At 31.4% G+C, this 13,394-nt stretch overlaps 1 protein-coding gene and 1 long non-coding RNA gene across 4 annotated transcripts in view; one reads left to right on the plus strand and one right to left on the minus strand.

The window, feature by feature from the left end:
* Positions 1-1,953: 1,953 nt before the first annotated feature.
* The window catches only part of LOC655592 (pickpocket protein 28), a 31,505-nt gene continuing 20,064 nt past the window's right edge, over positions 1,954-13,394 (plus strand). Inside the window, exons 1-2 of the mRNA XM_015978375.2 lie at positions 1,954-2,297; positions 2,344-2,583. Coding sequence (XP_015833861.2) covers positions 2,152-2,297; positions 2,344-2,583 — 386 coding nt within the window. The 5' untranslated portion in view covers positions 1,954-2,151. The remainder of the gene's footprint in view (positions 2,298-2,343; positions 2,584-13,394) is intronic.
* LOC135267920 (uncharacterized) lies at positions 4,475-7,046 on the minus strand. Of its 3 annotated transcripts, none has more exons than XR_010336322.1 (5): positions 7,032-7,046; positions 5,595-6,891; positions 5,258-5,528; positions 4,706-5,204; positions 4,475-4,653 (listed from the first exon to the last, which is right to left on the minus strand). It is a non-coding gene; the product is annotated as an uncharacterized LOC135267920 (long non-coding RNA). The 3 variants fall into 3 exon arrangements; XR_010336321.1 differs by having other exon boundaries at positions 5,258-5,316; positions 5,384-6,891; XR_010336320.1 differs by having other exon boundaries at positions 5,258-6,891.

Consider the following 13,394-nt stretch of genomic DNA (forward strand, 5'->3'; position numbering starts at 1 on the left):
ATATTAACAGATAAAACGATTCTGAAATTATTTACACAATACATTTCACTGCTCAGGTAACTGTCATGAATAACTAGATTAAAATTTTAAAAAATTACTTGTACAAAGCGACACTTAAATATATTTCGTTTGTGTTTTAGTTACGTATTTGGTCAACAGCCAATTGCATCCTAGAATATTTTTTCATAAGACCGGCGAAAAGAAAAGTTTTCCTTTATTTTATCTACTTAAAATCACTGTAGGAAATTGTGCTCAATCTAAGAAAGTAATTTTGTACTTAATGCCGTATTCTAATGACTATGACCATTCCCAAAGCTTTTATAAATTTTGAAATCCTAATTTGTAAGCAAAAATAAATATTTATATAAAATTAAATATTTTATAATAAATTATATAAAAATAAATATAAAAATTCCTTTAATAGAAAAACATTATTTTTTACTTTTTAGTGGATCTTTTAAATAAAAGCTTTCTCCTAAAAAATATTTTTTTAAATTTTTATTTATTTATTTACTTATTCTAAATGTCTTTTTCTCTGAGATTTAGTTCCGCCGTATTATTGTAACATCATTATTTAGCTGATTTGTGTAAACTTGTTTAGTGGCATGTAATAAAAAACAGCTGTTAGCATTAAAAGCACATCCTAAATTATGTTCTGTGTCTATACTCTATCGATCGTATAAGATAAATGAATTAAAAAAAATAGCGACATTTGTTTGTAACGAAACGTAATGAAAATGATTAGGTATTAATATATTTCTCAGTGACCAACACACCGTTAATGTTGGTATAAGTTACGGTATGTACACATCGAAAACCCATTCATTAACCTAACCTAAAACTTCAGAATCCCATTTAACCCCTTTAGGGAATATTTAACCACATAGGATTGCATTGTCACGCAGATTAAGTAAGTATGCAAAATTCTAATTCATTGGGACAACGGGAACCCTTTCAAATTTGGCTCCAAAAATATGAAACAGACAGACAGACAACAAAGCAAGTTAAATAAAAGTTTTTAAAAATAGGGAAAGTAGGTACTGGCAAGTCCAATCAAGCAAGCAGGTATCGAATGTGAATTAGTGAATATTATAAAAAATAGCTTATGCTCATAGATTTCTAAATATTGTAGAAATGAAATCAAATGAACAATTCGATTTACCATAATCTCTACATGTGAAACGTTCTGTTATTGTTTTGATTTTTACTCTCTTGAATCATTCACGTTTTTTCGTATGTTTTCTCGTTACAAGTGAAATTCGAGGTACAGCTTAAATTCACAAGAGCATACTAAACATTTGTATTTTTTTATTTCTTCAAGAAGTATTAAATAAAACATTCTTACAATCTTGCATTTATTTTTGGATTGCTTGTCATCATACATGAATCAACCTGTATTTTATTGGTTAGTTCTAAAAAGAAAAAAAAGTCTTCACTGTATGCAGTTTTATTTGGCAAAATCGTTGATTTTAAGGGGTGGAAATTTTACTTGGGACACTTTGTAAAAAATCTACTTACATCAGCTTGTGATTTTTAAAAATAGCAAATTCGAGTGTTATTTAAAATGAAATTTAAATCAAACACAAATTGAGGAAGACTTAGCAAATTGCACTCGATTTATCAAACTTAGCTTTTGATGTCATAATCTCTCACCCAAAAATAATAAATGTTTTGAAGTGCTTTATTTTTGATTTAATGGTGATTTTCTCGTTAATTTGTATTTTCCACAGTACAGAGAATATAAATCAAAATAATGTCAAATGTTCCAAATTTGACTGGACCCAAGCCAAGCATAATAATTAATCTCAGTACATATTTATTATTTTTACAGAAATAAAATTACCAAGTGTATGTTGAGTCTAGAAACAACTGTGTCTGCGTTATCCAAACAACAGGTCGTTGTTGTAAAGATGCAAATAATTGCAATTTGTCATGGTGTGGCGATCTTCAAAGGCTTTGCTTTCAAACCCAATTACATCTCATTTATGTTACAATTTATTTTTGTTTAAAGAAGTTTATTATTTTCCAAACAAGTTATTTTTGACCAGAACCATAACAATTTTGCAAAGAGGGACGCCTGTAACGGTTTTCAATACATCAAGTATAAAAGTATCCATTGAAAGGTTTAATAGCCAGTCAGTTAGAAACGAGATGAGCGAAATGAATGATGCTCAAAAAAATCGGAAATCGAGCACTTGTGCAAGTGTGCGAAGTTATTTCAGAGAGTATTGTGAATCCACCAGTATTCACGGATTCAAGTATTTGGGCGAGACTGAAAATCGCCCGATCTGTGAAAGGTATTTTCTGTCGTAATTTTTCCAACAGGATTGTTTAATTTTTCAGGCTGTGGTGGGTCATTGTTTTTATTTTTTGCCTATCGGGGTGTTCCTTCATGATTTACAACATTTACAAAAAGTGGGACAAAAGTCCCGTAATTGTCACATTTGCCACGAAAGAAACCGCAATTTACGAAATCCCCTTTCCTGCAGTAACGATTTGTCCTGAAACCAAAAGTGATAAAAGCAAATTTGATTTTGCAGCCGCTGTCAAACGCAGGAAACAAGCCACGACGAACACGAAAGAGTAAATTACAGTTTTGCTTAATAAGATTGAACTACAGGGTGTATACAAAATAGCACATAAACTCTCTCAGGAAACCTCTAAAAAATGTAATCAAAACTCCAGCGTCATTTTTAACAAATTTATAAACACAAAACTGTTGGAAAATTGACAACATCGTTAGTACTTGTGTGTTTTTGCCTTAATTATTGTGGAGTAGGTACAGTTTTTTTTCTGTTGCCAAATCAATTTTTTGGCTTTCTGGATTAAAAATCGCAACTTCAATTTCGTTGACGTGGAAAAATAGAGGAACTTGGTCTCTTTGTTGGTTTTATCGCCGAGTAAAATTATTTTAAAAATACTGCAATACTGCCAAGAATAATCGAGAGAGAATTATTTTATTATTATTATCTTAAATTTTGTTTACACGTCTGCTATAGCATACTAAAGAGCTTGCGCCGCAATTTGTATACACCCTGTATATTGAGACCGTTCGAACGGAAACTGTTCAAACAGGCGCGTGAATGCATAATTTGAATTTGAATTTTTGAGAAAAGTAATTAACCAAATGCTTTCTTTATAATTGGATGTTGATCCTAAACTAAATCATTAGTTTTTATGTACAGGGTGCTGCATTTTGGATGACTAAATAGGGGATCTACGAAATTAAGAGGTTTAATTAAGAGGTCCGTTTTTTGAGAAAATAATCTTGGTCAAAACGGCATCTCGCTATCGTCTTTTGTTTTCGACTTATAAACAAAAGTTGACATTTTAGCGATAACTTCATTTCTTCCTTATTATAAAAGATACATATTTGAAACAAGACATTGTACAGGCACTTTTTTACAGAGAATTTAATAATGTTATCAGTATCACCGATTTTTTTAACCTTTCGTTTAGCTGTAATAACATAAAGTTGTATTTTTTTAAATAGGAATCATAGTTGGCTATGACATTTTTGGAAAGCTTATTTTTTCTAAACTGAAAACAATATAAATACAGTTTGATATTTTTTATATACTTTTGACAAAAAATATATTTAAAATATTTGAAAGTAGTTGGCCATGGAAAAATTATTTCACATAAAAGGTGTGAATAATCTAGAAATTTTGTGAACGGTAGTAGATAGAGATAGCCGGTTCAAAAACCACCTCCACCTCCCTCTACTGCGCATGTGTGAAAATTGTGTCAGTCAGCCGCAGACGCAAGCGCGTAATCGCAGCTCGCTGGCCTGCGACCAGCTGGTCAGCCGGCCTGCGGCCGACTGACGCCATTTGTGATGATGCAAATATATTTATGTAGTATAATAATAATAATAATAATAATAATCGTCGCCATCTTGGAAGTTTGAAAGTCGGCGGCGGTCATTTTTGTTTAATGGTAAATTGGCGCCAAATTTAAATTATTTCAAAATTAATATTTGAAATTAGTCGGCCATGTTTGTTTGTTAAAAAAAATGGCGCCAAAATTTTAATTTATTTAAAAATTAATATTGGGTGTAATGTTGGTAGCGCCGATGTCGTCACAAATTCCGCCTAAATTCTCACGTTAGATGGCGCCACGGTCTGCAAACTTTTCGCTAGATGGCGCTGCCGTCAGCGCAGCCGTCAATCAAAGATGGCGCTGGCCTCCATTTTTTTTTTTAAACACACCCCCCGCCCGTTTGCGAATATGCAACCAAGAAAACAAGTAGTAGTAGTAGTAGTAGTAGTAGCTTTTTGGGGTTGTGAAATTTTTGGTTTTTGGGGTTGTGAAATTTTGAATATATGATTTTTGAAATGTGCAATTGTGAATACATGAAGTATATATACAATACATGCTGTATTGAGTTAAGCAAAATATCAGAAAATCATCGCGCTTGTCACTAATAACTAATAAAGGAAAGTCATTATTTTATCGATAAGGAAAAAAAACCTAGTATATGTAGTTTTTTATTTTTGTAATGTTGTTTGCCTAACTTGTCTGTTGCGCACCAAGTTTATTTTGTTATTTGTTTAAAATATAATGCAAAAAAAGTTGTTGTTGTTGTTGTTCCTTCCATGGGGAGTCGAACCTCAGGTAGGTAGAGTGGATAGTGCTGTCTATTTTGGAAACCTGAAAAAAATCATAAATTAGTTTTTTAAATAGAGGTGAACATGACACTTACCAAAAAATTTTACATTAATCTTCGTGAACAATACGTTCGAAATTAAAAATGTGGGCATCATGTTCCTGATTTCCATTAGCTTGCTTACGTCCCATATAAATCAAATAAGATCCGAGTCCTTCCATTAGTGTCGTAATTATGGTATCATTCATAACTGCTGTTAGTCGTTTAGGTAAAAAAACTTTACCGACGTTGTCCAGATATGCTACCATCATAACCCCATGTTGTGTGTTTGCCTTGGTTAAATTGATGATTTTATATTTCTTGTTCACTTCCAAATCGTTGGCACTGACATATGTATCAGTATATTCACAGGCAGCAATTTTATTCAGATTTAATAGTTGATCAGCCATTACAGAATCCTTTGAAATTTAAATGCAAAAATACACAGCGGAGCACATACAACTTCTCACAAAGATAGTTTTAATAAAACTGGTGAAATGTGTAAAAAACGGAACTTTTATAATCAATTTTTGCGGTTAACAGATAACACGCTTTCCTAAAAAATAAAAATGAAATAAAATATGATTTAATACTAATTTTGTGGTTTACCTTATCGTAGGAATTTTGTGACGCACTTTTTGTTTGATAAAAATTTGATAAAAATTTTCCTAAAAAATTAAACACATTTTTAGCAATCAAATGTGGTAAACAAATTTAAAAAATTAAAGAATTTACCAAAAAAAGATTATTTATGTTGGTTTTAGAGAAGAATTCAGTAGTCTGAATCGGAAGAATTTGTGGATGAAGAACTTGTGCCGAAGTCAATATTTTCGATAAACTTACGATGCGTCTTTTTGGCACAACTTTTGTAGGTCTGAAGCTGAAATTAGATGTTTAAATTAGATGTTTAGAAAGAACGTTTTATTAAGTTGTAATATAAACTTACTGTAAACAAACACTGATGAATACACCAACTACACCAACTATCTTCTTCACGAGTATAATCTGTTAAATTTTCAACCAGGACTGCATTGTGTGTAATAATCTTTTTAAAAGATAATTTTTTCAATTGAATTAAGATGGGTTCTCGCGGACAATTAATGTTAAATATAGATAAAGTTTTAGGTCCCGCTTGTATGACACTCTTAGTAAACTCATCATATTCAAAGTAATTATTTTCATTAAAAAAGTACAGCTTTCCGTTTAAATATCTAAATGTCCTTGTTATTTTATTAGGAACACCTTCAAATAATTCGTTTGTTAAACCAGGAACATTATATCCAGAGATGCAACTAGATAATGTAATATATGTATTATCTCTGAGAAAAAGATAAATACCACCTGAGTAAGTTGTTATCGCTGCCGAAATTGGACTTGATATTTTAAATTCTTCGCTTATAGATTTCGGATAATTAGTTTTAAATCTAAAAGTAGATAATGAAAAAAATATAAACTTCAGCTTTTACAATAATTACTATATCATCTGTTGAGGGTTTATGATAAATTGTTGTAAATTCTTCAAAATCTTTTGGTAAAAAATGTTAACCGCCCAGTAATTAATTAAGGTTTTGGATATGAATTTTTACCTATTTCAATTAAACAAATCCACTTTTTTTATAAAAGATGTATAAATGTGTTTTAACTATTAGAAATGTATATATTGTTTGTAAACTATTGGATATAAATTTTTTGGGGAAAATGATTGTAACGATAAATTAATAATCAAATACAACTGGATATTTATAAAATTTTTGATTCATAAATTTACAAGAAAAAAACGTTAGACAGGAAATAAGATCACAAAAATAATCAGAATGAATATTATTTTTTATTATACATAAAACAAACTACATACTTAAACTAAAAAAGTCATACACCTAAATAAATTTTTAATTGCAGTTTTTAAGCCAAACCTAACGCTATGAACATCATAAAAAACGCTATGAACATCATAAAACGATCCAACATGTATGAGGTTTAATGTACCCATACCCAAATGTCAATTATACCCCGCTCCTCATCGGTGTCTATCGCGGCGGTCAAGCGCCCCACGGTAAAAATATCAAAATAACCTCCAAGGGATGGGGGCGGTTCCAGTCGCAGATAGATGTTAATAAGGGAAACCCACTCGAAGGTGCCCGCGGGAATTTGGGTGAGGAGGTGGTCCACCTCCTCTTCGGTTAACCCAGCGTGGTTAACAACCAAATCTGGGTTATAGTCCCCATAGTAACCTGCGGGATGTTCTGTAACAAAAGAAAGAGAAATTTAATAAATAGATTACATTAATTTATTAAGACTGATGATGAAGTGTTGTAATTAAATTTCAAACAATTGATTCGGAAAAAATTTAAAATAAAATAATGTAAAAATTATTTCTACTTACTAGACATGATGGTTGTGTTGACTGTTGATATTTCAATAAAAATTATTTCACACACTAAAAGTTGATCCCTTTATACTTTTTGTAATCTTAACTAGAGTGGAGAGGGCAGGTTAATGAAGTAGGAGAAGGAAACGAGATTAAAACTTTAAACGTTTATTTCGGTAAATTCTGAATTACATAATTATAAATAAACCGTACATTATTAAGACTACAGATACATATTTTAGTTTTTAAGTAATGATGCATACATAACGGAAGTTGTGGTTGCAATTTTGGACAAGAGTTTGCTTCCTCCAAATTGATGATCCTAGGGTAAAAGTCCTTTGAATCGAAAAATTGTCTTAAAAAATCCTCTTTAACGCTTCCTTTTACGTAAATAATATCGATAACATCATCGATAATATTTTCTTCTAGTATGTTATAAATATTTTCATAGTCGATATTTCCACTGTTGTAACGTAATAGATGATGATTTAATTCTAAATATTTCACTTGTTTTTTTACATCTGCACTTAGTTGACGAAACGGCACCGGTGATTTAAACAAATAGTGACCAGTTCGATGTCCATCAAATATTGTTAATTCTTTAACGATGAATTCAGGTATATAAAATCCTTGAACATCAATCACTACTACCTTCATGTTGAACACTTAAATCTAGACTGAAAAATTTGTTCACGATGAGCAGAATTTAAGATCTCCTTTAAAATATTTTTCATTTGATTAATTCTAAACTTAAACCTTTCTCTGTCTGCAGCGCATTGTATCCAATAGTTTCCTTTTCTAGCATCTTGATAAGCATATGACCAAACTATTAGATTATGTACTTCCGGAGCACTATCACTTATAGTAACACTTTTTTTCATCCTTATATCAGTTGTCTAATTATTCCTGTTAACGGATAGTACTGCATTATTCTATCATGAATGATAATACAATAAGCTCTTGTATCGGCTGGGAAATTATTATCGCTTTCAAATTCTAAGCTGATATCAATGGTGGAACTTCGAATTGCTTCGTTTTGCTTGGAACAGTCTAATACAAATATCGGTCTTTTTGTATAATCTGTATAGCTTAATATAGGTTCAGCACGATCTTTTCCATTAAATTCCTTATAAAAATCAACGTAAGCTTGATATGCTTCTAAATATTTATTTTTAGCAAATTGTAGTTTCCATGTTTCATATGGATAAACATTTGAATTCAACCATAAACGTACGCTTCTTACATCACAATGATCAAATAGAGTAACATCAGACTTTGGATTATTTTTTCGGTTTGTTTGAAAGCAAACGATAATAAATCTTGGTCTTTCTAATTGAGTAGATGTTTTAACTCTCCAGATGTCGTTATTAGTTTGTCGAACTGATGGAAGTTCATGAATTTCCCATTTTCTGAACGGTAACGATATAACACGATCTTTGTTGATCCCTTCTAATATAGTTAATTTAATTTCATCATTTGGGTAAACATGTTTTGCTTTTAATTCAATATTGTTAATCTTAAGTGTCGCTTTTCTCGTTCCGGTAGAAATGAAACAATTAGCATCGTTACGACTTCGTATTAATCGAAGTTTTTGATGACCGCTAACTATCCGATGATAATCAAATGGTAAATTTAACAGATAAGATAAAGGGATTCTAAATGAAAACGTATTATCAGTTTCATTAAATGTCTTCAGTTGTTGACTTTCTTGATCATTCCATCCAGCGAGAGTTAATGCTCTTACTTCATCTTTGCCATAACATAGAAAAGTTTTGATTGTAGATACTGTTCCGACTTCACGTACACTATCTAACTCAACATTATTCAATTCATAGCTTACATTCTCAAATAAATATGCTGCTGCATTATTAGTCAAGGTTACATTTCCACCGCCAGTTTCCGGTACCGGATCTGGTATGAACTCACCGTCCACTTGTATAAATGATTCAAAGAGAGAAATCCAAATATCTCTCTGATTAATTATAATTTCGATTTCATCATTGTTATCGAAAGATCTTACTTGCGGACTATATGTATGTTCTTCCTCTTTACTTATGCTGTCGTCTATTTCCGGTGAACTGTAAACCTGAAGTTTGCTGGCGGACATTATATCCTAACGATTTAAGAATCTGCACGCTCTGATGTGATAATGTCGACTGATGACAAGATACTGACTGATAATTTGATGGATTGTATGATTTTTTATATTGATTTTGAAACACTAAACCCATGTTTATGCTTCTTTTTTCAGAGCAAGACGAATATTGATTGTTTGACCGTTAAAATCTATAGGACAATGGTCTTGATCAACAATATCAATAGTTAGGTTAGGTATATTGGATCTATTAATGATAGGTAAATAAATAGGATTTAATGGTTCCACAAAAATCTGTTCGGCTGGACTAACACTTAAAGCAGTTTCATAAAGAGTATGAGATTCTTTGTTTTTGTAGAAAGAACCTCTTACAATATTACACTCGATACGTATTGTATTAACCTTAATTATGTTAACAGGTAAATCACTTTCATGTAATTGTCTTGCTTTAAGTTTCCTTTTAGAAAAACCTAACAATTTACCAATACTATCTTCGTGAGCGAAATTAATGTCGTAAATACTAAATATCTCACACTTTAATGTGTTTTCGTTAGCCTTCAATGAAAATGTATTCTGTTTTTGAGCATCAGTTGCAGATCGTCCACTAAGAATAATTTGTATATATTTTTCTATAGCAGCTATTTCATAAGCACCTTTCGGAAATGTTATCACTTTTTCTTCAGTAGTGTTCGGAGCAAAATAATAAAATTTATTTGTACCCTCTTCTATATTTGGTATATTATTGTTAGTATAAAAACCGATTAAAGCTATAGAATAATTCGAATTTTCTTCAAGGTCAATGGGTGGCTCATAGTGTTCAGACAGCGTACTTTCAACACCTGTTAGGGAGAATGTCTTATACATGACTGAATAAAATACATGATTATCTCATCTTTTATTATGTAAAAACATCAAACATAAATGTCCGCAATTATATGATAAAAATTGATAACGATCATGATTAAAGTAAATATTACAATTTCCTAAGTATCGTACTAATTCTAGAGGTGGCTTTAGATTTCCATAACTATCAAAATAATCAACCTGTTTATTTGTTTTTCTATAACAAACCCAATGAGTTCCGGATCCTTTTTTAGAGTCCAAATTAATGATAGCACATTCTGTCTTATCAGGTTTCATATGAATTAATTCATCTCTCATAAAAACGCCTTTAAATTTGGGTAGTTTTAATAATTTAGCATATCTTCTTAAATCATTATCAGTTAGTGCCCTATTAGGCAGTTTTATTGGTAGTTTTTTGGAAATTTACGTAAATACAATCCATAACCTCGTGGTTGCTTTCGAAGATATAAACCACTTCCCGCCTTCCCGATAGCGATATCTTCCAGTACTTTATTATGACGTTTATTCTCATCTAATTTCTGTTTCGCTGCTTTAGCATCATTTACAGCTTTAGTTATAGCAGCAGCACCTCCGCCCATAGCCCCTAAGGCACTAAGTCCTCCAAAAATTAATGGTAACAATGGTAAAAATCCTCCTGTTTTTATAGGTATAATACGAGGAATTTTTATACGCTTACGACCTCCAGATTTTCTAACTGCTATACGAGCAGCTGATAATGCAGATTTTATATTATCATATCCCTTATTTTCTAAATTTGATAAAAGAGCTTTATGAAAAGGTTGTTGTTTTTTCTGTGTCCTCTTTCTAGATTTCTTTGTCTTCCTTTTCGATTTTTTCCTTTGGATTCCCATACCTAATTTCCTTTTGACTTTCATTGCGTTAGTTACAAACCAGGCACTTGCTTTTTCACCAAATGAAGCGTCTTTAGACTTAACACGTGACCATGCACTATCTTCTAAAATTCGATCCGCTTGATGTCTATCTTTTAAATCGTTGGAATTAGCGTAAGCTATATCGTGCGTTTTACAAAAGCTGTCAAGCTTGTTTATTCCAGGATCACCTCGTTCTAACCGTTTCTTAAGTTTTGTACCAGGTCCGCAATATTGATATCCTGGTAAATGTAATTCAAAAGGTAATTTATTGATTGCAGTATTTAATAGTCCTTCCCCTTTGAAAGACAACATTTAACTGAACTTTTTTCCCTATATAAACCTTCTTATAAATGTTTTTAATTTAGTATGAAAATGAAAGTGTTAAAGCAAAAATTACAATTACCTATCATAAATCATGATTATAATAATGTTGATAATAAACATAAAATGTCTCATCGACATGGTACACTTTTACCCGAATCAATACGTTGTATAATTTGTGGACCTTCTGGTGGAGGAAAAACTAACATATTATTGTCTTTATTGTTTGATCCCAACGGATTGAAATTTGAAAACATATATATTTATTGTAAATCATTATATCAACCGAAGTATAAACTGCTTAGTGATGTGCTACAAAAAATTAAAGGAATGGAATATAACCAGTATGAACATAATGAAGACGTGCTAGATCCAAAAGATGCAAAAAATAACTCTATTTTTATATTTGATGATGTCATAATGTGTAATCAAGCTAAGATAAGGGATTACTTTTGCATGGGCCGGCATAAAAATATTGATAGTTTCTATCTCTGTCAAACATATACAAAAATACCGAAACATTTAATTCGAGATAATGCAAATTTATTGGTAATATTAAAACAAGATCTGTTAAATTTAAAACATGTATATGAAGATCATGTTGGTGCTGATATGAAATTCGAACAATTCTGTGAAATATGTCAGGAATGTTGGAAAAACCAATATGGTTTTTTGGTTATATGTAAAGATAATGAATTAAATAAGGGTCGATATAGAAAAGGGTTTGATCATTTTATTCAAGTGTAGAGTGATATCTATTTGAGAACGTTTCCAGACCGGTTAATATCAGTTTCACAGCGGTTAGTATCGGTGCGATATCGGTTAATACCGGTTCCAAAGCGGTTAGTATCGGTTAGATACCGGTTAGAGACCGGTTAATATCGGTCTCAGACCGGTTAGTATCGGTGTGATATTGGTTAATACCGGTTCCAGAGCGGTTATTATCGGATAGAGACCGGTTAATATCGGTTTCAGACCGGTTAATGTCTGTTAAAAAGCAGTTCCTGATCGGTTTGAGATCGGTTAATATCAGTTTGAGACCCGTTATAATAGCAGTCGAATAAGAAGTTATATAAACAATAATTCTGATTTGTTCGGTTAGTTTATAACATTAAGCGGTAATGATGGGTACCAAACCAGATCAAAACCTTAAAAGACATATATTAAAAGCAGCTGATTCAATTCGAAAGAAGTATAAAGCCATAAAGTTAAACAGCAGTGAAGCGGATGAGTCAATTAAAAAGCTTTTTCAGCCTGTTATAAATCCTTTAGAAGAAATTTCAATAAAATTGGAGAAGCAATCTCCACCACCACAGCAACAACAACAAAAACAACACAAAAGACCAAAACATCATATTCAAAAGCAAAGGAAACAATTTCTTAAACTACCAAAAAAAGAAAAGATTAAACAAGAACTTGAACTACCAGTTGAAGAAACATATGAACCTAGTACATCACTGCGACAACCAGAAGAAATATATGAGTCATTACCAGAAATAAAAGAAGAAGATGAAGAAACCAAATCTGACACTATGGATGATTTAATTAATAGCAGACATATTTTAGATGAATTTTTAGAACAATATCCTCCAGTTGCGAGAAATGCAATAGAAGCAGTTTTAGAGAAAACCAGTGATCAGACATTTGGTCCTAGATATAATTCAAAAGAGAATAAACTATTTATGGGTAAACATGAATTAATAATCAGTCAAAATGGTGATTTAATTTTAGATAATGAATCATTTCCTGGTACTCCTGGTTTATACAGACTAATATTTTTTAAAAACCCTGAAGATAAATACACTCAAATTACAAAAGAGGATCGGTCAGCATACAAAAAAATACTTGAAATTTCTAATACACATAGAAAAAATAATGATCCCACAAAACAACTAAAAGGTCATAGAGGTGTAAAATATACTCAAATTGTGCAACCAATGTTTACTTCATTTCCTAAATCTCCGTTTATTGGTGAAGGATTATTCACTAATAAACGTGTAGAATATGTTTACTGGGATGACATAAATGAATTAGTGTCACGTCTAGCATTATTACATGCAGCGACAAAAGCGGGTAACAATTCCCATCTGAATGAAATTTTATCAATAGAAGAAGAATTAAAGGAATGTGGTGTAATATATTAGGCTTAAGTTTTTTTCTGGTTAATCCTCAGTGTTGAAATGCCCATTGATCTATTCGGACGTAAAGTGTTATCAGCATCAAGTG

The sequence above is a fragment of the Tribolium castaneum genome, chromosome 1, assembly GCF_031307605.1.
Source record: "Tribolium castaneum strain GA2 chromosome 1, icTriCast1.1, whole genome shotgun sequence".
NCBI classification, from domain to species: domain Eukaryota; kingdom Metazoa; phylum Arthropoda; class Insecta; order Coleoptera; family Tenebrionidae; genus Tribolium; species Tribolium castaneum.